This window comes from Malus sylvestris, chromosome 1 (assembly GCF_916048215.2).
Source record: "Malus sylvestris chromosome 1, drMalSylv7.2, whole genome shotgun sequence".
Classification (NCBI taxonomy): Eukaryota; Viridiplantae; Streptophyta; class Magnoliopsida; order Rosales; family Rosaceae; genus Malus; species Malus sylvestris.
Genome location: NC_062260.1, coordinates 19,703,002 through 19,727,631, shown reverse-complemented (window position 1 = coordinate 19,727,631; position 24,630 = coordinate 19,703,002). Strand labels below are relative to the sequence as shown.

At 34.1% G+C, this 24,630-nt stretch overlaps 2 protein-coding genes and 1 long non-coding RNA gene across 7 annotated transcripts; 1 reads left to right on the top strand and 2 right to left on the bottom strand.

Moving 5' to 3' along the window:
* Positions 1-10,715: 10,715 nt before the first annotated feature.
* On the top strand, positions 10,716-11,533 carry LOC126620713 (uncharacterized). Its single transcript, XR_007622620.1, has 2 exons — positions 10,716-11,083; positions 11,233-11,533. It is a non-coding gene; the product is annotated as an uncharacterized LOC126620713 (long non-coding RNA).
* Positions 11,534-12,201: 668 nt separating this feature from the next.
* On the bottom strand, positions 12,202-16,752 carry LOC126619970 (synaptotagmin-3-like). Its single transcript, XM_050288448.1, has 13 exons — positions 16,734-16,752; positions 16,441-16,576; positions 15,797-15,895; positions 15,642-15,692; positions 15,447-15,570; positions 14,978-15,096; positions 14,774-14,875; positions 14,578-14,652; positions 14,366-14,442; positions 13,956-14,202; positions 13,044-13,412; positions 12,678-12,803; positions 12,202-12,581 (listed from the first exon to the last, which is right to left on the bottom strand). Exons 2-13 carry the CDS (start codon positions 16,549-16,551, stop codon positions 12,453-12,455), a joined length of 1,629 nt encoding a protein of 542 aa, XP_050144405.1. The 5' UTR covers positions 16,552-16,576; positions 16,734-16,752; the 3' UTR covers positions 12,202-12,452.
* Positions 16,753-19,097: 2,345 nt separating this feature from the next.
* Positions 19,098-24,335, bottom strand: LOC126619768 (synaptotagmin-3-like). Of its 5 annotated transcripts, none has more exons than XR_007622157.1 (13): positions 23,880-24,335; positions 23,006-23,104; positions 22,846-22,896; positions 22,632-22,755; positions 22,033-22,151; positions 21,823-21,924; positions 21,645-21,719; positions 21,462-21,538; positions 21,135-21,384; positions 20,633-21,013; positions 20,423-20,551; positions 19,961-20,303; positions 19,098-19,346 (listed from the first exon to the last, which is right to left on the bottom strand). XR_007622157.1 is itself a non-coding variant. In XM_050288242.1 (12 exons), the coding sequence occupies exons 1-12, from the start codon at positions 23,988-23,990 to the stop codon at positions 20,175-20,177; spliced, it is 1,647 nt and encodes a 548-aa protein (XP_050144199.1). In that variant the 5' UTR covers positions 23,991-24,335; the 3' UTR covers positions 19,946-20,174. The 5 variants fall into 5 exon arrangements, 1 of the variants encoding a protein (XP_050144199.1); XR_007622179.1 differs by having other exon boundaries at positions 23,006-23,682; positions 23,880-24,019; XR_007622176.1 differs by lacking the exon at positions 23,006-23,104 and having other exon boundaries at positions 23,880-24,334.
* Between the last annotated feature and the right edge of the window lie 295 nt (positions 24,336-24,630).

Genomic DNA, 24,630 nt, shown 5'->3' with positions numbered 1-24,630 from the left:
GGAGTTAAAAGCGCTTAATTGTAAAAGCACGTTTTGATTGAATAGAGGAAAGTTGCGTGCGCTTTTGTATTATCTCTCACTTTATTTTTCATCGAATTATCATTTATTGAACCACAACTTTTCTTTTTCTCTTTTTTTCCTTTTCTTTTTTCTCATTTACTACTATGTCTTCTATTTTCCCCTGCATAACAAGAAAAAAAGAGGACTCTCTATAAAAAATTTATCATCTCATATTTTTAACACAATATTTTATAAATTTACATGAAAATTATCGTTAAATTGTGAGGTGACGAGGAATCCATAGAGAGTCTCAATTTAATAGATTCATTTTAGCATTTCTCTAGCTTAAAAGTCCTAATGTATGTATTTACTTGACTAGAAGGGTAACTTGGAAAATTAAATGTTGTATCTTTAGTCAACTTTAACATTATGTTTGGAGGAGGAAAATAAACTTGAAATTTGGACAAAAAAAAGAATTTATAAATTGACATGCATCAATTTCCTTGTTTGGATTTATAAACAAAAAAATTTAGAATTTTCGTGTGAAAAAAAACTTAGAATTTAGGACCTCAAATTTCCAAATTTAAATTCTCTATAAATATGTGTAATTTTCAAATTTCTATAAGTGAGTTAAAAAATAAAAAAACTCGACCATGAGTGGCCACCACCTAACACCACCACATGTCACCACCACCACCACAGCTGCCACCATCACCACATGCCGTTGTGGCGCAGTTGCCACCACCTCCACCCACTGTCATCTCATCACTATCACCACCACCCACCATCATCCATGTTGTCGCCACCACTACTAGCTACCACATTTCATAACTATTATCTTTGATTTATATTTAATTAATGACTCCTATACACACAATAAATTCTATATTTAAATTTCATTGTTCTTTAGGTTAACCAAACAACAAAATTCACAAATTCTAGAAAATAAAATTCTGTCATTTCTATTTCTGTCATTTTGAAATTCCTTAGTAATCTCAAATTTTCTTATCACAAACTTTGTCTTTTATTAAAAACAAAGAATTCATTTTTATTTTTTTGGGGTAAAATAAATGATGGTTGCTGAAAAGAGAAATATATTTCACGGTTAAAAATTGCCTCTTATATTTTGTAAAAGAATTAACTTGTATGTCTTTATATAGAATAACCTCTGAAACCTGAAAACTCCAACTAATTTCATGACTAGCCCAAAAGAAAATTAATTGTCAACCTACCATGAGCATGTTTTTTTTTCCTCAACATTTATAAATATGTTTTTATATCTATGTGTTTTATTTGAATTTTTTTTTTTAACAATCGATATTATCTACACTAAGGAGTAAAATGTGGGCTTAACATCACAATGAGTTAGCAATAATGTGGTTCAAATTCGCTTTTGGCGAGAATCGAACCTAAGACCTCTAACTTACATGTGAAGAGAAATATCACTAGACCATAGTATCAAGTAACATCTTTTGTTTGAATTGTGTTTTCAACACACACACACACACACAAATTTCTCAATGCCTAAGTTCTAAAACCATCGTGTTACCTTATTTGGCAAAGGTTTTTTTTTTTATCACAAATGGTCCCTGAAATTGACTATCACCATCGATATGGTCCCTGAAATTAAAAATTAATAAATGTAGTCTCTAAAAATAGGTGTCGCAAATCAATGTGGTCGTTCCGTCACAATTATGCTAAAAATTATGTTTAGTGTTGATGTGACACATAAATGGGTATCATATCATTTTTCCTCACAAATGATCCTTGAAATTGACCTACGACATCAAAATGGTCCTTGAAATTGACCTGTAATATCAAAATGGTCCATGAAATTGAAAATCAATCAATGTAGTCTCACAAGTAAGTGTCTCAAATCAATGTAATCCTTCCGTCACAATTCTGTCAAAATTTTTGTTATGTGTTGATGTGACACATAAATGGATCTTACAAGTCTAATTAAATTAAAAAAATTACAAATAGGTTTAATAATTTAATAATAAAAAGTTGTGAACCAAAAAACCTAGTCTACAATCACCTCTGATCCCACTCCACATTCCTCTACTTTCTTCGCTGTCTATTTTCTAAAATAAATCTCAACACATCCATCTTTACACACTTTGACACCCTTCATCGAATTGAACCTGAATCGAGATCATCTTTGGTGATGACTTGGCTGATTGGCAACGACTTCTGGGACATCACCATCAACATTTAGGTGATCAACATCTTCACAACCTTAATCTTGGAGAGCTTGTTTGGTGCTTTCCTAATGGTCTAGTGACTCAAAGAACGGCGATGTCTGCCTTGAGATAATGAGGTTATAACCGAGGTGCGTCTATTGTTGGTTGAAAACTATTTCCAAACCCTCTCTTAGGCCTTGGTTAAGCCTTGTGCTTTTGAGAATTTATGGAATGGATCTTTCTTCAGAGTAGGTTCTATTATAAAAATAAAAAATAAAAAAATTCCATTGTGCAAAAAAGTATTTAGATAACTTTTTAAATTAATTATTAAACTCACATCAGCACATAATAATTTTTTTTACAAAATTGTGGCGAAATGATCATATTGATTTGCGACACCTATTTTCAAAGACTACGTTCATTGATTTTCAATTTTAGGGACCATCTTGATAGTGTGGGTCAATTTCAGGGACCATTTGATGGTGTGAGTCAATTTTAAGGACCATTTGTGATAAAAACCCATAAATTTTATGGGGCCCATTTATGTGCCACATCAGTATTTAACGAAATTTTTACTAGAATTGTGACGGAAAGACCATATTGATTTGCGACACCTATTTTCAGGCACTACATGGATTGATTTTCAATTTTAAAGACCATCTAGATGGTGATGGTCAATTTTAAGGACTATTTGTGATTAAAAAAAATTATAAAAAAAAAAAAAAACCCTTTAGCAAATTCAAGTGTGGTGGATTTGGAATGTTATCTAACATCTGTTTCCATGTATGTAGACAAATAAAGCAAAAAAGCCGTCCTCCATGATTCTTGCATGTACTCATGATTCTTTTCCAGGCTACACTTCACTAACTTGCCAATCCCACTTCTATCTTGCATTGTCAATTCAAGCAGCTTTGGTTGGTAATATAGTATTCGTGGCCAAACAGAAGAAATTTAAAGAGTTATTGGAACAAAAATATATTAATGCATTTTGATGGTATTTATCAGTGTTCTAGAAGTCTCTTCTTAAGCACTAGGTGGTTGACCACCACCACGATTAATCTCTAAGTGTTTAAAAATAAGGAACTTTAACGAAAAATTCCTGGTATTGTTCATTTTAACGAAAAACCACATTTTACACCAAAAAGTCAATCTTGGTACTATTCACTTTACCCTTTATTTTGTCCTTATCGTTAAAACTCAAAGTTTTCAAGCCATTTTCATTAGTTGTCCTTTAAAAATAAGAAAGGACTCATTGACCTGTCGAAGCACCCACCTATCTTGCCTAGAACCGCCTAGACACCCCCTAGATTGCGACTCTCATTTAGATAGAAAAATATAACTTTCATTTTTTATTTTTTATTTTTTTAATAAAGTATAAAAGACTTATTGCATACTTAGATAAACAGTCATTGTATACTTGTTCCCCATATTTTGAATATGTTCTAGTACTCTGTAATTTATATGATATTCTATTCTGGAATTTATGTAATGCAATACAATTATGTATTTTTTAATAGGTAGACCTTTATTTATACATTATATAATAAATTTAATTAAAATTAAAATAACCGCCTAGGTCGCCACTTAGACACCTAAGCACTAGGCTCTTGTCGGCCGCCAAACTAGCGCCTAATGCTTTTTAGAACCTTGATATTTATACTATGTATTACTGTGTTAGTATTTAGCTGATATTATCATATTTAATAGATAATTTTTGCATCCCCTAAATGAGAGCTGCACATATTCCATCATTTATATAACACATTTTAACCGAATAAAATCAACGATCAGAACCTTCAATCTATCTATATTATGTATAAGCATAAAGGCATTGACAATACTGTGCAAATATGCAGCAATATTTAGCGCTAGTGGCTGGTTGTCAAATCCCTCTTTTTCTCCATTGTCTCTTGAAACATATCTTTTACTTTGGGTGATAAAATAACACTAAAATGTTGGGTGGATCATAATTTAATGACAAAAAGAATACCCCCATTACAAAATGTATGAATCAATTTGTATCATGAATAATGGGGTTTGGGGGCCACGGCCCCCATGCTAGCTTATTATGCACCATCATGATGAATCATTGTTGGCCATGGAGTCAAATGGTGCCATTTTTTTAATCATGCAATTTCAATTTTTAATTTAATTTTTTAAAATTCTTTTTTTATTTTCCTCCCACATGAGATGATGATCATGATAAGTTTGCCACACGTGCATATCATCACAGCAGTCGTTTTGTGGGTTCCCATGTCAACCCTGTTGACATTACGACTTAGATCTTATCATCACATGAGTTGGATTTCTCTTTTCTGTATTTTCCATTACTTTTCCTTTTTATTTTTGCTTTTTTTCGCTTTGACTTTAATAGCAAATTATGAATGAAATTTAACTAAAAGAAAGACATCATATAAATGGGAAGAATATTACATACAAATTTCTGAAATATTCCCCATATGAAATCTGTTATATTCCCATATCATTTCATTTTTCTCACTTAAAAAAGAAATTGTTTAATTTTTTTGTAGATTATTTCTACAACCAAATGGGCTTTAAATACTCGCGATTTTTACATAAAGAGAAAGTATGTTTACTTACTTTTTAATGTATAAGAATGATATTTACTGTTTTAAAAGTTAATAAATGCATGATGTATCATGAAAGAGAATACTAGATATATTTTGCTTGCTTGTTGTTGGTAGATAAATATGTCATTAGCGCGTACAATTGCACTAACTCTCCACCATTTGCTATACATGAAATTATTTAATATTCCTTTCATGTTTTCTTTGAGCACCATGGGGCCAAATATGAAAAAAAGAAGCCTCAAAGAGAACTAGGTACGGTAGGTAGCCAAGAACAACCGGCCAAAATAATGGTGTGTGAACATCACCTTGCCTCCAGGAGCAAAAATTTCTCCATTTGCCACTACATTCTCTTTTCTTTCTCCCCATAATTTTTTAAGAGAAATGCTAATGGAAATCATTTATAAGTGAGACTCTCTATAGACTTTTTGTAATCTCATATTATTTGCATAATACTTTATAATATTAACACGAAAATTAATTTGAATTGTGAAATGTTAGAGAATTCATGAAGTGTCTGCTCATTATTTCTTTTAATTATATGTTGTCTTCTTATTATAACAAGATGACGAAAAGAAAGAAATAGATAGAAACTTTTCAGGACAAAGTAGGTTTAGGTATGTCTAGACAATCATCTTGGACTGTCGATTTCTTAAAATAAAAATGCAAAATAAAAAATTAGTAAACTATGCATGTTTAACTTTCCCAGAGCAGTAAATAAATTGCTTAAACAAATTTCCCACCTAAAACGATGCACTCGAAGTTCCTAAACCTGTAATATTAATATACTAAACCCTAAAGTTACAAAACAAATTTCCCACATAAAACGATGTATTCAAAGTCTCTAAACCCTAAAGTTTCCACGACTTGTTATATATATACTAGTGATGACGACGATATATGTCGTTTTAAACCTTAACAATCTTGATGTTCTCGTTTCTGTTTTTTATAATCATATATGTTACTCGGTTTCGTGTGTGTTTCAGACCATACAAAACATTGGGTCGACGAACCATGCAAATCATCAACCTCTAGAATTGGCATACCGATTCAATGGTCAAAAACTGGCAGTTGGAAATATATTAGTCTATGGCTATAACCACCATTAATGAATCCACGAGAATATAGTAGGCTATGGGCAACCATCATGAATGTGTTCTTCGAGAAAACTCGTGCTTGAAAATTACATATGTGATATACATACTCTTCTTGGAAGACAACGTACTGAGTTGACCGAGTAATTTGTCTCAGGAAAATGTTAAGGTGACTCTGTCGAAAGTGAGACTCTCTATAGATTCCGTCACCTTTCAGTTTAATGTCAATTCTTATTTATAAAACATAGTGTAAAAAACATGAGGTGACAAAGATTGCATAAAAAGTCTCAATTTTGAGAGAGTCCCCTTAACATTTCTTTTTGTCTTAAAATGATATACATTCGTTTAACATCTATTCATGCAGTGGGGCCTTGTATTGATTGATTCTTCTCTCGTAATATCGTTTGGGGAAATGATTCATGGCTTCATGCTCACAAATTTATTTTGGCATACCTATGTTTAATTCTCTTTCACTTTATATAATCGTTTCAAATTGAAAGGGAAAATAGTGTGAAAGTCATTTTCATATCGTTTATATTAGAAAAACAAATACTGTTGTAAATTTTTTTTAAGACACCTTTTGGTTGAGCGCAACTGTTTTAAAAAAGGGAAAATAATTTATTTATTACGTTACATATGCAATATGTTGGTGGTGTTTTTTTTTTTCTTTTGAACAAATGATATATATATCTACACTAAGGGGTGTGAGAGTGGACTAAATCTCACAATGGACTAGCAATGATGTGGTTCAAATTCGTTGTGAGAATCGAACATAAGACATTTCACTTACAAGTGAAGAGAAATTATATTGGTGGTGTTGTAGTAGGATAATTTTGGGGGGAAGAAAGTATGATTCTTGAGGATTTATTTATTCCTCAAATATACCATTAAATCCTTATGAGGTTTACCAGTGGATGTGGCCTTGGTTGAAAACTGAAATTAGGTCAAAATATTCCCCTTCACATTATGTTTGGAATAGTATAGCTGTATAGTACAGTCACATACACAACTTTGTTCTCTCTATGCAAATACAATCTTCCATCTCTATCTCTCTAAGAGTAAATTGGGAAGTGGGATTATTGGAAGTTTGAAAATGTGAGTTGGAGAGCTGAGTGCTCAGAGAATTGGTATCTGCCATTCTCTCCATTATTTCAAGCATTTGGTAATGGTCTGCTGAGGCATCAAGAATCTTCATTTGTCCAGTTGTTCTCTCTTACTCAGAAAGTAGAGGTATTGTTATAAAAAAAATTGAAAATATAGAAATTAGTTCAACTCCTTATAAGTACATGCAAGATCCGTTAACTTTCCGACATGAGATTCACACTCTCAAGATCTCGCTCTATCTCAATCACAAGAACCTTAACGACATGACACCTCATGGATCAGCTTCTGAAATTGAGAGTGCACACAGTAGGGACCCAAGGCATCCAAGCACCAAACACTAAATCCAAATAATCAAAAGACTTAACCATCATATAATGAGGTGAGTGGAGTTCCCTATTCCCACCACTTTATATATCACAAGATAATATACCTTTTAAAAGAAAATTAAAATGCTGTAGCTTTTTAGAATTGCAAAAGTTATTCCTCTCCCCCACAAACGAACATCAACAAAGAACCAGGAAAGTGACCCCTTTTCATTTCACACCTCCTTTTGAGGGCACACATGCATGCCTCACACTACAAACTTGCCCTAGCTACTGAGTGAGAACCAGAAGAGAGAGAGAGAGAGAGAGAGGGCAATGAAGGGCTTCCTATAGCAGTGAGTGGAGATGCATTATAACAAAGAAAGAATCCTCATAAAAACCCTTTGTGGGGAGGGTATAGGATTCCCTTTACTATATCTCTAAAATTCGCCAGACTTTCTGGGGCAAGTCAACGAGAAAGCTGACCTTTTTTAATATCCAAGGGGAATAATAATCCCTCCTCTTATGGTGCTCCCCACTTGGGTAGTGAAAGTGATTAAGGGCATTCGATGTCTTGCATTTGAAAATTCTCATATAATCATGCATCCATTGCTTAAATAACTAATAATCTCTCTCTTTCTCTCTTATTGTGTAAATTAAGTATTGATTAAGTTGAATTTACCGTTTGATCAACTTGATCGATGGTTCTCAGTCTTCCATGAATATTTTGGCATATTAAACCTATTGAAAGATCAAATTTTTAAATGCATAATGGTTCTTCATTCTCATTTTTCATAGTGTTCATACACACCGAACTTATTGTGTCAATTAAAGAATTTAGAGAATATTTATATTATATGCTACGTTTACTTTAGTGGGGAGACAGAGATTATGTAACAAAATCATAATATGCAAAGTCGAAAAATCTTTTACTTGGTAGATTGGAACATTAATTATTGCACATGCATGCTTTTCTTCTATACTCTCTTTTTTTGTCAGAAAGTAAACCTCATTAAAGATCAAGACAAATTACAATTTGTGATCGATGGACTAAGTTCAAATAAAACACAAAACACTAAATAAACAAAGAAAGATACGAGGGTAGAAAGACTCAAGCCAAAGAAGACTTGCAACTCAAGATAGAAGCTTGCACACAGACTTATACCCGTAAGTTGCAAAACAAACATCAACCAAAAACCCTGCAGAGCCCAAACCTCCGGCGCCGCAGTCTCACATCCCCGAGGCAAGCCATCACCCCAAAATTAAGATAATTTTGATTCGGGTGTTATTTTAATTCTATACTCTCTTTAATCTATCTATAAGAGAATGGAAAAAGGTGAATAGTGATTTGGTGTCACCATGCTTCAACAAAAATATTTGGACAAAAATGCCCCTAAAACAAAAAATTTCAAAGGCATTCCAAAATAATACATCAAATAAGATAGGGGCATTTTCGTTGTTTTAATAGTATTTCTTTAATAATTTACTTTTTTGTGCTTTTTTTAATTTAATTAGTACATCACAATAAGTTAGCAATAATGTGATTCAATTTCTTTATTTTTAAACACGTTCAATACATCTTAAGAGGCGTGTAATGCAGGTTATAAAAAAAGTTTTTCCATACGCGGATAACAATGTGATTAAATAAGTTATCAAATGATTGTTTTATTTTTATTTTTAACAAACAATATTATCTACATTAAGGGGGTGGGCTTAGCTTTACAATGGGCTAGCAATAATGTGATTCAATAAGTTATTTATTAAATATTATTTTCTCTATTTTTAAACACGTTTAAAACATCTTAAGAGGCGTATAATGCCAGTTATAAAAAAGGTCTTTCGCACACGGATAATAATGTGATTAAATTAATTGTCAAATGATTTTTTTTAAACAAACGATATTATCTACACTAAGGGGGAGGGAGTGGGCTTAGTCTCACAATGTGTTTATTAAATATTATTTTCTCTATTCTTAATGTAAATTCTACGGAGACCGATTTTATTATGTGAATTTAGCTGCTTTAATTGGTTTATGAGGGATTTCTAGCATGATCTAAAATTATTCATTTACTTCAAATATTTGATTTTCCTTTTGTCAATTTATGCATATAAATACATTTAAAATATATAATCCCAAATAGCACGCCGTGATTCAAAAAACACACGTGCATGAAAGCTAGTTAAGATAATTTAGATGGAGTCTTAACCATGCATATCCACTACAGGGGAACAAGTTGCCAAGCAGCTTTCCTTAATTATGACGTCACATGCATTTGATCATCAGCAAGTCAAACCTAATCCATGCATCCACTGGGGTCCTTATGTTTAAGATCATGCTTAATTTGAGTTCGTGCAAGTCGCTTTCTAACTTTTTCACTGTTTACTTTTATTTTTTTATGCATATTCATGTATGTTGCCTTGCTTATGTGCATGTATCATATACATATAAATAGGATAGAATTTATTTGTATTTGTAATGTTATGTCTGCGGTGCATGATTAACTTGAAATTTTGATCTTGCCACACTTCAACTGCAAGAAATTTCTTGTTTTATTATACACTCGACAGTCAGACGTCCCATAAGAAATATAGAGGTTATAAAATAATAATCTTGTTGATTCAAGTGGAAAAGGTGCTGCAACACCTTCAGGCCTTTCAACATACTGAAATTAAAACTATGAACAAAATCTAAGTAAGGCTAATGAGAAAATGGAGGCGTTGCCTCTCTTGACGTGCTGCAGCTGCAATTACTTGTTCGATCAACCTCTTCAGCGAACATTGTTTCACCTGTGCTATACAAATGGGAAAGAAACAGTTAAAGAATTAGCAAATCAATAGTTTGATTTCATCACCAAAAAGTGGCTTGTTTCGTATCAATTAGGAAATTACATAAACAATATTTTGTTTAGCTCAGAAAAAAAAGGCACCAACCTGTACAAGGTTTGCCACAAGACATGCAACCTTACATGCTCAACTTGAGCTTTACTTAGTGAATTATCAATGTCAATCAGTAATCCAAACCTATCATGTATTATTATATCTTTTAACTTTCTTATATGACAACAGATGCTTAGCTTTAGAATACCTTCCTCAATTGTAGGGAAAGTTTTGTTGGAAAAGTTAGAGCTTAGTAATTTGGTTTTTTATTTTCATTTTTATGTTGGGGGTATTTTTTGTACTTTACATCTGAAGAGCTTTTTTAGTAGGATAAGTATTATGGTTTGATTTCCTATTATTTACTAGAGTTTACTATTGCATCTTGTAACTTAGTAGAAGAATAAAGTCTTGAGAGGATGTAAAAGAATCAAGTCGTTGTTTTTACAGTTATTGTTAAGGACGAGATGCAATTAAAACTAAATTCAAAATTTATTTATAAATCCACACCCAATAATCAAACACTCACAATCAATCAACTTTTTCTCCTATGTTTTATTATGGCTAAAACCCTTATTCCGTCCACTCCTCCTATAATAACCAAACCCTAATACGCTTTCATACAGAAAAAAACAGACCCTTTTTTCACGAATAGATGGTGATTTGAAGTTTTAGAGCTTTCCTATATATATGGGTTCAAACTGAAAAATGCCAATCGTGTTTGAAAATCTTTGCCTAACTTTGACAACAAGACATCCACCACATTCCAGTTCATGGCTTCAAATCACTTGCCTTGTGTTCCTCTGATCTTTTGACGCGATGGCCCGGATTGTTCCCATCCCAAGTGTGGCATTTGAGTTGGGAATGGAACAATCAAGTCGACTTCGATGAGCATTCCCATGGTAACCCTAATACCATACCAGGGACTATGGGATCAGGTACAAATCTTTACTTATGATCTGCAACTAGGAATCCCGTTGAATATTTTTAATGAATATTTTAAATATTTACCCAAATCCTATAACCCTATTAATGCCGTTTAAATTTACCTGTTTCTACTTCAACTGATCCAAATTCCCCTTCTAAGGTTCTCCTACTGCCTTCCACCACAATTTGAGGCGCAAACGTATTTGCTACATTTTGGAAACAATATATGTAGATGGTAAGTTGGACGTAAAGAGAGGTAATATGAGTTTGAACAAAATTTAAGAATCAAACTTTGTAATCAATTTTTCTTCTTCTTCCTCGTCCTTTGATTTGCTAACATGTTCTTGTCATATCGTATATTTAGTAGAAGTGGTATTTTTATCACATGATTCTGACTTTTTCATAACTCATTAGTTTGGTTTCTCACTTTGAAAATATATCAATGTTGTCATCCATGTTTATCCCACACCCTTACTGTCCAAATTCAACAAAATTTATGTTATGTGCTGACGTAGCATGCATGTGGATCTCACAACTCTAATTTGAAGGCACGACGTGGACTAAACAAAAGAAAAATCAATTTTAAACATTGTTTAAAATTTTACACCATAAAACTTTCGGGAGTGGGGGGGCCTTGGCATCATTGAGTTGGGCAGGCTTGCCCCATTCCAGCTTCATCCCCACTTTTTAATAAAAGAAAATATGACTTGGGCTTGATCTGGTCTAAAGCTTGCAGAGGTGTCTAACCCAAGCTCAATCCCTTACCAACTAGCCTGGTCTAGCTAGCACAATTGAAATTGGATTTTGATTTGAAAAAGAGTAAGCTTCCAGCCCAGCTCTAACCCAAAACAAAATAAACAAAATCATCCAATACCAAATCAGTAGGGGATTGCTTTGCACTTTACTGATGAAAACTTTGCTTTAGCTTGGTTGGTGTTATCACGCCCATTTTTACTTCTCGCACAATGCTCTCAATTTCCAGTTGTTGGATCCAATGAAAATGATTAGTGACAAAAATTAACAAAAGTGTGTGGGACGTAAAAAGGGGTATGTGAATAGCACTACCCCTTTAGCTTTAAGGTTGCTTCATAATTGTCAACCTGTACAAGATTGGTTGATAAGATGCTAATTCACCATAATCTACTTCAAAATTATTGGGATGTAAAAAGAAATGAGAAATGTTAAACCAATTTGCCCTATCCCTATGAATGACTACTCTAAAAATTGAAAAATCAAAACAATGTATGAGATCCAAGAATCTCTATCCCCCTCCTCTTCTCTTCCTCCCATTCAAATGCGTAAATCATCGGTCGGAACAGTTGGAAATGTCAGTTGAGACTTGAGATCACTTGTAACTCATTGTTTTCTAATCCCATGTCTTCAAGCCTTTGTCCAACTTAGCTCTACATGTATCCTTCCATTTTGGGAGTCAATCAAATGGTACTTATGGTTGATACGGCCATTGTGTACCACATCGGCGAGATTAATTACCACGTATCCCAGTGATTCCTACATGATGAGATGATACAGAATCCGAGCACTGTAAAGCATGTGGAGAAGACTAGGGCATAGAGAAAAATAAGGGAACAATGGTGTTTTTCATACCTTGGCTCGGATTAGGGCTCTGCCTTTGCTCTTGACCTCGATAAGAATCTTGTCATTCAAAGGAGGCTCATCGAGCATAAATTGAAAATCTTCATTCCAAAGTGGATTACGAGATTTCTTAATCATCTGCCAACAAAATAGAAAGAAAAAAACTTAAGAAAATACGTGAACAAAACCACGAGAATGCTTACAAGATTTTACTGTCACAAAAGATTGTGTAGAACACAATTAAAGTTAAATAAATAGGTAAATGGAGCCACGAGACTGATTACAAGATTTTTTCATTGAATTTGTGGTTCATGCCTATGTTCAAAAAATGTTGTTGATGATAAAAAGGAGTTGATAGTTATCAAAGTGAAGGTTCACCTTAGTTTTCTTTTCTTCACCTCTAAAGCAAAGCAAAGCATAAGGATTGTTGTGATGCTCCCCTTCTACGTCCTCAGCTCCCTGGATCAAAACGGATAGTACACCAGCTCCACTGAGGGACTCATCACTCTCTGATGACCTTCCACTTTCGCTTTTCCCAAAACCATTACTAGATCCATTAAGTTTACTGCTTTCTGATTTGAAAGGAACAAAAGCAAGCTCCACCACAATTTGCCCCCTATGCTTCTTGTTTTGAGGATCATTGATATTTGTGTTCTTGACCAAATCTAGCACAAATTCCTTGGTCACACCGGGTGTTAGTACTTTTAAAGGAACTAACTGCATTCCCAATTTGTCATGTCTGCCAACCTGTGAACACAAAAGACGATCAAAACCTGAAATTGAACCTTGTTCACAAATTCAGAAACTAACAAACAGAATCTTTCGTCTAAACCTCACCTCAGACTCAGAGCAGATTTAAGAATAAATTATGGAGACACGCTAATGACCAATACCAACGGAGAAAAGGAATTGATTTTAGCCTTATTCAGTAGAAGTTCATAGAAGCTTGTTAACGACCAATTTAGCAAGAACTAGTATAATGAACTTTGATGATATTGAGAAACTATTGTTCCATGAATATGCTTTCAAACACACATTTGAGACCAAAGAGCTTGAGAACCAATACTGATAAACACAAGACATCCCTTCTGATTCCCTTTTATCAAAGGACACGGCAACATCATTAACAAACTTCATATTCCTTAGCAGTTAGCATTAAGCAGAGATCAACGCTAATGAGGGTTCACACACTATTGCAGAAGAATTGCAAGAAATAACAAAATCAAACGGATTAATATTAAAAAATAATAATTTGGTATTTGAGCCAAAAGAAACAACTGAGGGGAAAACCTTGTCCCAGTCATAGAGTTGTAACTCAAGAGCTTGAGTTTGAGGGTCCTTCACAAGAAGCTTGAACTTCTCATTCCACTCAGGATTCAACTTATTCATCTTGATACTGGTTTGCTTTGCTGGCAACCTATCTTCAGTGAGGGTTAGTTTGACGTACGGATCGGAACTTCCCAAGATGTCCATCTTCAAAAGCTTCAGTGCTCGAATAACCTTTACATGAAGGATCCCTACAGGCTTCTTGGCCACTCTGTTGAATATTTAAAGGGAAAATCATTTTTGTGAAACAAAAGGATATTTGAAATAGATATAAAATAGATATAAGTAAAACAAAATATAGAATCAATAAATTTTAGGTGAAAAGAATGAGCTAGATGTGCTGAGGCCAGCTGCACCATCTCATGGTTACTCACATTGAAGCATCGAGAACAGGTATTTCCAGTGTTTGAGGCCATAGATAGAGGCCTGCGACTTGTTTTTTGATGGTCTCCTGCAAACACGTAGACGGTTAGTTAAATCAAATCAAACCAACATCTGCACATGCATAAATCATCTACACAGCTATCCAAAACTCATCCAATGTATAATCACAATCCTATCCAGAAAAGAATTACTGGTGAAGCACCTGAACAAACCAATAAAGGCCTGGTATGGCCATGATGTCCCCTCCCAATACCTTGATTCCAAAATCGACATGTGGCTGCAAATAAATTGAAGAAAAAAATCATCTTATCAATGCAAACTAACTAAACCAGTCAGAAAAAATGCAATCCAAAATAAAAAGTGAAAAAAAATAAAAGAAAAGTTAGCTCTTCTGAGACCTTCTCCAATAAAGACACCAGAATGCTTGCAAAACACGGAAAAGTCGGCACTAGAGGTTTCAGAGTTACCCGTGGTGCTGCAAATACTTGCAAATCCACTAACTGAGAATAACAACAATCAGTATTCTGAAAAGAATGCATCAAGCATAGTATCATATAAACATACAGATTCTTCTCCTAAAGGATTTTGCTTTGATTTGTTACCTGAACTGTAATTCTTAGAGACAACAACTTCAAAACCAGAATTATGTTGGGATTGCCAGCCCACCTAAATGCCGGTTCCATGACTAATTCATTCTCATTAGTCTCATAAACTTTTAGACCTGTAAGATTCAAAAGTAACCAAAATATATCATAATAAATCTCGAAGGGTTAATGCATAAACCAAAATATTGTTTTGAATTTTAACCATGATTTGCACACGTTATGCGAATATCCTTTTAGTTCTGCGTTGACTGATGTGAGATAAACAGAAATATGCATACAAAACAAGGAAGAACTGTCATTTATGAATCAATGGAAGTGGTGCCCTAAACTTCTGTAGACTCATCGTCATCGCATTTCAAATTTAACAAAGAGCATTAAAAAGTGCTAGATAAGAAAATCAAAATGCCTCTTGCACTCGGAAAATAATAAGCATTTATGATTAAGCTATCAAAGTGAGTAGGCTAACCATAAATTATGGGTGGCAGATTTCCAAGACTCAACTTGTCAAATTCAATATCCTCAATGTGATACTTCCCTATGTACTCAGCGCAGATAGGTTTTGCCATGCTTCTTATTGTAGAACAAATTGCCTGCAGCACAATAAATAAACAGTCTCTCAAAAAGCAGTGCAATAAAATACAACTGCTAACCAGATTATTACCTTGTCAAGGTAAGGCCACACGTCAACGAGAAACTTGTTTAACCAGTCAACCTGCACAGTGATGCGTATAATCAACATTGAGGTGAGGTGTTAGCAGGAGTGAGAGAAAGAAAGGGCAAAGGCTCAATGCAATAAGATTGAGAGGAGATACTAACTCGTTCATAGTCGGAAAATTTAACCCACATTGGTATTTCAGGTAGAAGACCTTGCAAAGTACTAGAATCTAATTCGTGTAGCGGCCTGATAATTGGATCCTGCAACATGAAGTACGTTTAGCACTATACACGCTTAACACTTCACAGTACTTTTGTTTAGCAGTGTTCGATGTTCATCGACTCAAAAGTCATACATCAACCTCTTAGTCACAATCAAAGATTCAAGAGGGGAAAGCAGGGGAGGTGAAGTTAATTTTGGTTACATGAAGGATGAAAAGTTCACTTGATGGCTTATTGTTTGCATAAGAAAGAACAAAAGGGTAAACATTACCAATGAGTTTTCTTTTGAATCAGCATAAAATCTCTCAAATAATTGAAGACATAAGCTCAAAATTCAAAAATAACATAAAAATTGGAATTGAAGATTTCCCAGTTTCTTCTGAAACTCAGAAATTCATAAGAGATGCAGGTGATACCGAATGCAATCAAATCCATGCAAGACTGGCAAATTAAACCATTTGTTTGATCCAAAATCTCTAAACACAAAATGCTCAATTAATTAAGCGAACACCTTGGGCAACCAAAAAAACCCAGAAATCAAAAGCTTCCAAAAATCAAAAGCTTCAAATAGTAAAAGATTTTACCTTCACTTCCTCAGGCTCTGAATAGATGAAAAGATAGAAACCCACCAAGAGTCCCACCAGACTTCCAATGCCAAAGCCGATGAATCCCAAGAAAGTGCTTAAAATTCCCATCTTTTTCCTCAGCCACTTCAGGAAGCTGCAGAACCAAAAGAAGAACTCTAATCCATTTTAATATCCAATAACATTTAAAAGCGATGGGCTGTTTTTTGTTGTTTTTTTTAGTGAAAAATACAGTGTCTGAGAGTGAGAAGAGCGCCAAAACAAACAGAGAGTCACGCGCGGTGTTGTTTCACCTTCAATTACTCTGGCTTTCTTCTTCAGAGTTCGAAACTTTGAATTTGTTTTGTTTCTTTTCTTTGCCTCGAAGGAAACGGGACAAATTTTTAGTTGTGACTGGAACACAAATGATACACGTAGTTTTAATAGTAATGGTGAAAGATTGTATTTTTTAAGCTATTAACTTTTTAGCACATATATCTCATCATTTGTTTAGTGACACATGATGTACTACTTCGTATACCAGTCACATTAAAAAATTTCTCAGAAAACTGGCCTTTGCCTGATCACCAGCGCCTCTCAGTGGTCGCTACGTGTACATGTAACTCCTGACTTAAATGATTACTGGTTTTTACGTTCTCAATGTGGGAAATGACATTGTGCCCACCCTTGCCAATTCAAAATTTGTACAGTGGAAAGCGAGCAAAGGTCTAGAACTCTTAACTTAGAGTTCGAATTTGAACTCTCACAGGTACATTTTTGGGCACCACAGAGTTGATAATTAGACAAAAGGTTGTTTCTGTCGTAGAGCAACGGTACGCTAAAGTAGATCACTGACAAAGTGGATATATGGTTGGTTTGGTATTGCTGTCATTTGAAAAAAAAACTACTTCTGTTGTACTGTGAGAATAAGCAGCTGTGAAATAGGGCAGTATAATGTTTGATAAACTTTTTTGTAAAAGTATTTTTGAAAAAAAAGTAGTATTATAGTATTTGATAAACTTTCATGTAAAAAAATGCATTAGTGAGAATTTGAACTCAAGTTAGAAGTCAGTTTCCATTAGATCAACTCATTGGCTCATTTTCATTAGATCAACTAATTGGGGTTATTGTGGGAGATATTTTTAAGTGGGATGAGCTATCCTTTTTAATTAGGCATGATTAAAATATCTGGTATTCTATCAACCTAACTAAACAACTTGATGAAAGCTTGGGACCCAAAAAAGACCCAATTTTATGTGTAATAGGAAGGTGTATATTATTTCCTGAATAACTTAAAAGGATATTTTTCAGACTTCAAAGGAAAATAGATAAATATATCGTCATAAAAATGATATAATATGTATGTATTTATTTAGGATATAAAAACCACTAAATACAATTGTTTTGGGACCATATGATCATTTGCTTTACTTGAAACGCTATGGATTAAGTACAACTAAACTTGAAAAACCAACAAAGAAAAGGTAGGACAAGGATTTCCATTCGGTTTTCAGCTAAATAATGGTTTATGAGAGTGGTATAACTCATTACTTTGGTCTCTGAGATTGTAAATCAATAGATGTGGTCGTTGAGTTTGTCCACTGTCAATTATTTTTGTTCTTTCATGAAAAATATGTGTTAAATAGGGATCAAAATGATAAAAACACCCTCAATTTAATAAACGATGGGCCAAAATGATTTTAAAAAGTTGAGGGTATTTTTGTAAAATTTGGTTCATTTTTAATAGAGATTTTTCATCAAATAACCAAAATGATTAATGGTAAACAACTCAGCATACCTCTATAGATTTTAATTCTCATGAACCAAAGTGAGGAGTTATACCAATAATCATTTTGACTAAAAAAACTTAATAATAAAACACAAAGCTTAATAGTTGGAGATCCTTTGCAAGTGCTCGAATATTACAGGTTTTGGAATATTACATACATTTTGATTATTTTCCAACAAAAAAAAGAATATTACATAATCGTTTTAACATGTTCTGTTTACAATGTTGCTTGATGGGTTGGCAAAACATTAAACTTTAAGAAAAATTAATAGAATATGTCTGTGAGTACAAACTGAAGGAATCTTTTAGTTTTAAATACATACCTAGGAAACTGCCAAGGAAAACAAAATATATATGTAATTTTGATTTCATAATTCATGTGTTTTTGTGAAATTTTAATTAGAAATTCTTTTGGACAAACCAACCTCTTGTAGGTTCTTTTTTATTGGTGTTACGGTTGTTTTACATCTGAAACAATAACGTTGACGTAAGTACTTATTCAAACAGTTATATTACAACTCAACCATGTTATTATCGAATAATACTTCAAATATGTTAAATTCTGTGCTCGAAATCCTCATTCTTAAATCACCTCTATAACCAAGAAGCTAACTTGGCACTTGGAGATTGGTTTGCCAATGCTCACTAAATATGATCAAGAATATTAACTAATTTAAAAATCAAGAATTTTAATACGTAGGAGGAAGAAAAGGGTCAAAGTTTGGAAGACCGTACTATTCTATTAACTATTATATCAGGGGGAAACCTAACATCTGGTTTTCTTCTTTTTTTTTTTTAAAGCTTCTTCGTCATCCTTTTTTCTTAAATAATGGCTTTGATGAATAAGTTTCTCTTATTATAAATTATAATGCACTAAGTACCAGAGAGATTTTTAAGTGTGATGAGAACACGGTCCGATATATCAAGTGTATTACATTACATTTAATGTACTATATCGTATTTCCAACACATTAAAACAATTTCTCATCAGTACCCGAGTCAAAGATGATTAACGCACTTAACACAGTTTTCTATATTAAATAAATATTAGAATTGCTAGATCCCTAGATACAAAAATGTGTTCACACCGGCTTTTCCAATGTCTTTGTTTGCTGTAACTCAGATCTGCAGATGCAACCTATACAACCAAAAAATAATAGCCTCGTTTACCGGTGAAATACATATATATTTGTACATTAACAATTAATAAAAATATTTTCCTGTACAAAAAAAAAAAAAAAAAAAACCAAAATTGTTACATTATTTCTGAAAACAGCAGGATTTTTGTTTTTGTTTTTGAATTCGCATACATTTTTGTATATTAACACTGTTCTAAATTCACAGCTTCAGCTTTAGGCCCGGTTTGGGATTGAGGTGATTTTAAAAAAAGCCACTATGAAAAAAAGCTGAGGGTCATTTTTGTGTTTGGTAAACTGAAAAAAAAGGGCTTATTTTGGAAGCTACTGTAAGAATAAGCTGAAAATCAAAGGAAAAGCTGAAGCTGCTATTTGCTGCTTTGAAAAAAAGCCAGTTTTTTCAAAGCACATGGAGCTACAATGCTCCTTTAATGAAAAGACACACTATCATCCTGCTTTTTTTTCCAAAAGCACTTTCACAAAAAAGTTTACCAAACGCTCTACTGGCTTTATTTCACAGCCGCTTATTCTCACAGGACAGCCGCTTATTCTCACAGCAGCTTTTTTTCAAAGCACAGCAATACCAAACCAGCCCGAGCAAGCAAATCCACCTTACCCTCTCTATTTCTGAGCTTTGCATCCAAAGATAAGGAGTTCGTTGGATAAATCACCATAAAAGTTTAGGCTCCCTGGTATTGTGCAGGACTTGAACTTTTACCTCACCCATGAAATTTCCAATGGCCATCCTGCAAAGTAGTAAGTCATAGATGATCGAAGAGTTCGACTTGCGCTTTCACTCAGGATTACTGTAGCGTTGCATTTTCCATTCCTCAAATCATCTTCCAGCTAATCTCAACATGTATCACTCCATTTTTTGAATTGATTAAGTGGTATTTGTGGTTGATCCGGCCGTTGTGCACAACGTCTCTTAGATTGATTTCTACATGTCCCAACGATTCCTAATGATAACAATCGAAAGAAAATCATAAGTTAAAATGTTGTCAACTATGAGCAGAGATTACTTCTTTACTAGTACTAGTTGTGTAAACGAAAGTATGAGGGTTGAACTATTTCACACCTTCATTCGGAAACTAATGCCGGTCCTCTTGCTCACAACCTCAATATGAACTTTCTCATTCAAAGGCGGCTCATCTAGCATGAAAGGGAATTCCTCGTTCCAGCGTGGATCACGAGTTTTTCGAAGCATCTGAAGAAACCAAATTGTATCATACTGTTACCAGAGAGACTGTTACATTGCAGCTAACCGGAGACTAAAACCAAAACTTACATGTGTTTTCTTCTGTTCTCCTCTAAATAGGAGGATGGCATAAGGATTGTTGTGGTACTTCCCTTCCACATTTTCGGCTCCTTGAATAATAACCGATAGTAAACCTGCTCCGCCTAGGGTTCCCCCATGTGATGACATTGACATATCAATTCCGCTTTCATTTCTCCTATGTGCTGCATCAATAGGTCCACTAAATCTGCTTTTGTCTTCTTTGAAAGGCACAAAAGCTAGCTCCACCACAAGCTGCCCTCTTTGCTTCTTGTTTGGACTATTGTTAATACTCGTGTCCTTGAGCAAATCAAGTTTAAATTCTTTCGTCTCATGGGGTGTAAGTTGTTTGAGAGGAACTAACTGCATTCCTATCCTATCATGCCCACCAACCTGCAGAAAGAGCAAAATTGAATGATCATAGACAACCATACGTCTAAAATATAACTAGGAGATTTTTTTGCTTCCGGTAATCCTATATTTTGAAAAAAGTAAAGTAGGTAAGAGAGGAAACCTTGTCCCAGTCAAAGACTTGTAACCGAAGAAGTTGGGTCTTAGGATCCTTCACAAGAAGCTTGAACTTCTCGTTCCACTCAGGGTTCAGGTTTTTCTTCTTGATAGTTGTTTTCTTTGCTGGTAGCCCATCTCCAGTCAGGCTGAGCTTGACATAAGGATCGGATGATCCTAAGATATCCTTCTTCAAGAGTTTAACCGCATGAACAACATTCACGCGTAGTATTCCCACCGGCTTCTTTACAGCCACACTGTCTAAATGAAAAAAATCATAAAATGCAGACAAAGTGACCAAAGCAGAAAGCTGTATCATCTCAAATTAACTTACGTTGAAACGTCAAGGATAGGTATTTCAAGTGTCCTAGGCCAGAGGTAGAGGCTTGCAACTTGCATTTTAATAGTCTCCTGCAGGAAATTATGTCATAGTTGATTCAAATCCAACCAAACATTTAAATGTCAGACAATTAGATAAAATCCCAACTTCAACACGAAAGTATTACCAGTGCAGCACCTGAACAAAACGATAGAGGCCGGGTATAGACATGATATCGGCTCCCAATATATTCATTCCAAAATCTATATGAGGCTGCAGATAGTTAAGATAAATTTAGCTTACAAAACAGATCTTATTTATCCAATCTTTTTAAGGCACGAAAAGAAATATGCGTTAACTGGTGTCCTCTGCTCACCTTCTCCATCAAAGACACCACAATGTTTGCAAAACATGGAAAGGAAGGCACAAGCGGTTTGAAAGCTATCCTTGGCACTAAATACACTTGTAAATCTACTAACTGAAATGAATTTTGGTCAAGTTTCTGAACAAATTCATCCACATCAAGAAAACAAATTACAAAAGTCTTGTTCCTCTGTCAAAAAATGTTTCCTTAGGTTCTTCTTACCTGAATTGTAATTCGTAAAGACAGAACTTTTAACACCAAAATTATGTTGGGATTTCCAGCCCATTTTATCGATGGTTCCATGATTAATTCCTTCTCGTTCGTCTCAAAGACCTCTAGACCTGAAACGTTATCAATAAAAATAAATTATAACACCAGATGGACAAGCAAATGATGTTTGTTTGCTACTAGAACTGTACTTTTCCTCTGTGATGTATACATTTATGCTTCAATATGTTTTCTTGGTCATAAGCTTTGCTCAAACTTTCTTAAAATTTGGATATTATATATTGTGTCTTTCTTTCTTCCTCGTTGGGAGCATTAAGTTATGTAGCCAAATACTGAGACTTAAGTAATCAACAGGTCTGACATAGACTGACTGAATATTCATCCCTCCTTCAAAAAATTACGATGATTTTTACAGCGAGTATGCATAACTATTTCTGGATTTGAAGTTATTGTTCAACGGAGGTTCTTCAAGACTGAAAATATATGCAGGACTTTGGAAGATAACAGAAACTACTGATCTATAAAACTGAAAACTATTTGTGCACACCAATTATGCAGTAAACCGAATTAGAAATTGCTGCGACCAAACTCACCGTTAAGAATAGGAGGAAGAGTTCCCATATCTATTCTCTCAAACTCAATTGATTCAATCTGAAACTTTCCAATGTACTCATCAAATATAGGTTGAGCCACGCTTCTTATTATTCCCGCAATTTCCTATCAATAATGTTAAAATCATATATCAAAATTACAACATTAAAACAACAATCAAAAGGGATTCAAAATGACCAAAGATTAGAATATCACCTTCTCAAGGTAAGGCCATAAGTCTGCAATAAATTTATTCAACCAGTCTACCTGCAAAGTTGTGCACATAACCAATACATAATGAATAAAGATATAGCATAGAAGCAAGAGAAACGATCCTAGAAGTTTGATACGGAGGAGATTGGAAGGGGATACTAACTCTATGATAATTAGGGTTCTTCACCCACAGTGGAATTTCAGGAAGAAGATCTTGCAAGGCCAATTCATCTAAATCATGAAGTGGCCTGCAAACTGGATCCTGCATAGTATGTCAAGTTACTATAAGCAAATGCAGACATGGTTGGCATAATTTAACTTTCTTCGGTTTATGATCTTAGTCGTACTTTAATTTACTATTACACATTTGAATTTAATTTGATTGGATTCTTTGAAGTAGTTTACTGAGAAATCGATGTTTAAGAACTTAATAATTGCTAGTGAAACAATCATACTCATATTTAGAATGAAAAGTTAAAAAGTTTAAGTTATTATAATTCCCCTAAACAAACATAAGAATCCGAGTGTAAACATCCACATTACGAAATTATGCTCCCATCTTTTGCATAGTCTTTGACATGAGTTTAGCTGCTTGTTTCTCAACTTTCAAAAAGAACCATTAATTCCATTACATTCTCACATCAGATGATAATATAAATTGAAAAACTGAATGAAAATAAACCCAGGATGAGAGCTTCACAACATTCTAAATTAAGACTAAGCTGGTGAAATAAAGAAAAAAACAATTAGACATCTACAAGGGGCTTGCATCTCTGTTGGTTACAAGCATTCACCCCGGCATTCGAGTTCCTAAGTATGATTGCACCTCCCCTGATATTGCTTGTATAAAAAGAAACGATTAAACATCTTTGCTTTCCATTTAAACTTTCCCATGGTAAATAGAAGCATGATCAAGAATATACAATTTGCATTGCCAATCTGGAAAAATCAAAATCTGACTGGAAACCAGCTAAAAGTCAATTGCAATTATCAACACATGAATGATCAAACAAAGAACAATAAGGAAATGGATTTACCTCAACTTCTTTGGGATTTGAATAAACAAAAAGAAAAAACCCCACCAAGAGTCCAAGAGGAATTCCAATTCCAAAACCAAGAATTCCCACTAAACTGCTCACAAATCCCATCTTCTAAAACCTCCCAAAAACTCAGAGAACCGACATGCATTAATGGCAATTGACACCTACGCCACCGGAAACTTTCCCAGCAAACAAAACTGTCTCCAGCGATGGATTCTAAGGAGAGAATGCGCTGATCAGAAGCGTTTCGAATAAACTCCACAACTCAAACCGCCAAAACAGAAGAAACATCTGAACTAGTTCAAAACATCCACTGTTGCAACAAAACTGCACCTCCAAATAGACAATGAAATGACCTAATTATCCAATGTCGTGGTTGTTATATCTTGTATATGTTACAGCTTGAAGGCCACGTAAACCCTCAAAGTGTATATATGGATGAGCTAAATTTTCTTTTTCTTTTCTGGCAATTGTTATAGGGGTTGTGGGTTGTTTTCAGGCTGTTGAATATTCTATTTGTTTTTTTTTTTTATGTGCTTTGACCAATTCCCACACGAGCATTTTTTTTTTAAAATTACATGAATTGCCTACAATCTAGGAAATTTAATTTCCCCAATCCCTTGAATTCCTACTCTTTTAATGACTTCTCCAATAAAAGTAATAATTAATTTAAGTAAATCCAGCCACTTAGTACTACGGTCTAGTAATAGTCTTAATACTAGAGTTTAGTAGTACTGTCTAGTAATTC

Bases quoted from the DNA above. Each gene is read 5' to 3' on its own strand.
- LOC126619768 (XM_050288242.1), bottom strand. From the start codon at position 23,990: ATGGGATTTGTGAGCAGTTTAGTGGGAATTCTTGGTTTTGGAATTGGA. The intron at 21,539-21,644 runs GTGCTGCACTGG...AATTTCCTGCAG, and splicing joins GCCTCTATCGTTTTGTTCAG to GAGACTATTAAAATGCAAGT. The intron at 20,304-20,422 runs GTGTGAAATAGT...TGTTATCATTAG, and splicing joins GCATTAGTTTCCGAATGAAG to GAATCGTTGGGACATGTAGA.
- LOC126619970 (XM_050288448.1), bottom strand. From the start codon at position 16,551: ATGGGAATTTTAAGCACTTTCTTGGGATTCATCGGCTTTGGCATTGGA. The intron at 15,097-15,446 runs GTTAGCCTACTC...TGAATCTTACAG, and splicing joins TCTGCCACCCATAATTTATG to GTCTAAAAGTTTATGAGACT. The intron at 12,582-12,677 runs GTATGAAAAACA...CTCATCATGTAG, and splicing joins GAGCCCTAATCCGAGCCAAG to GAATCACTGGGATACGTGGT.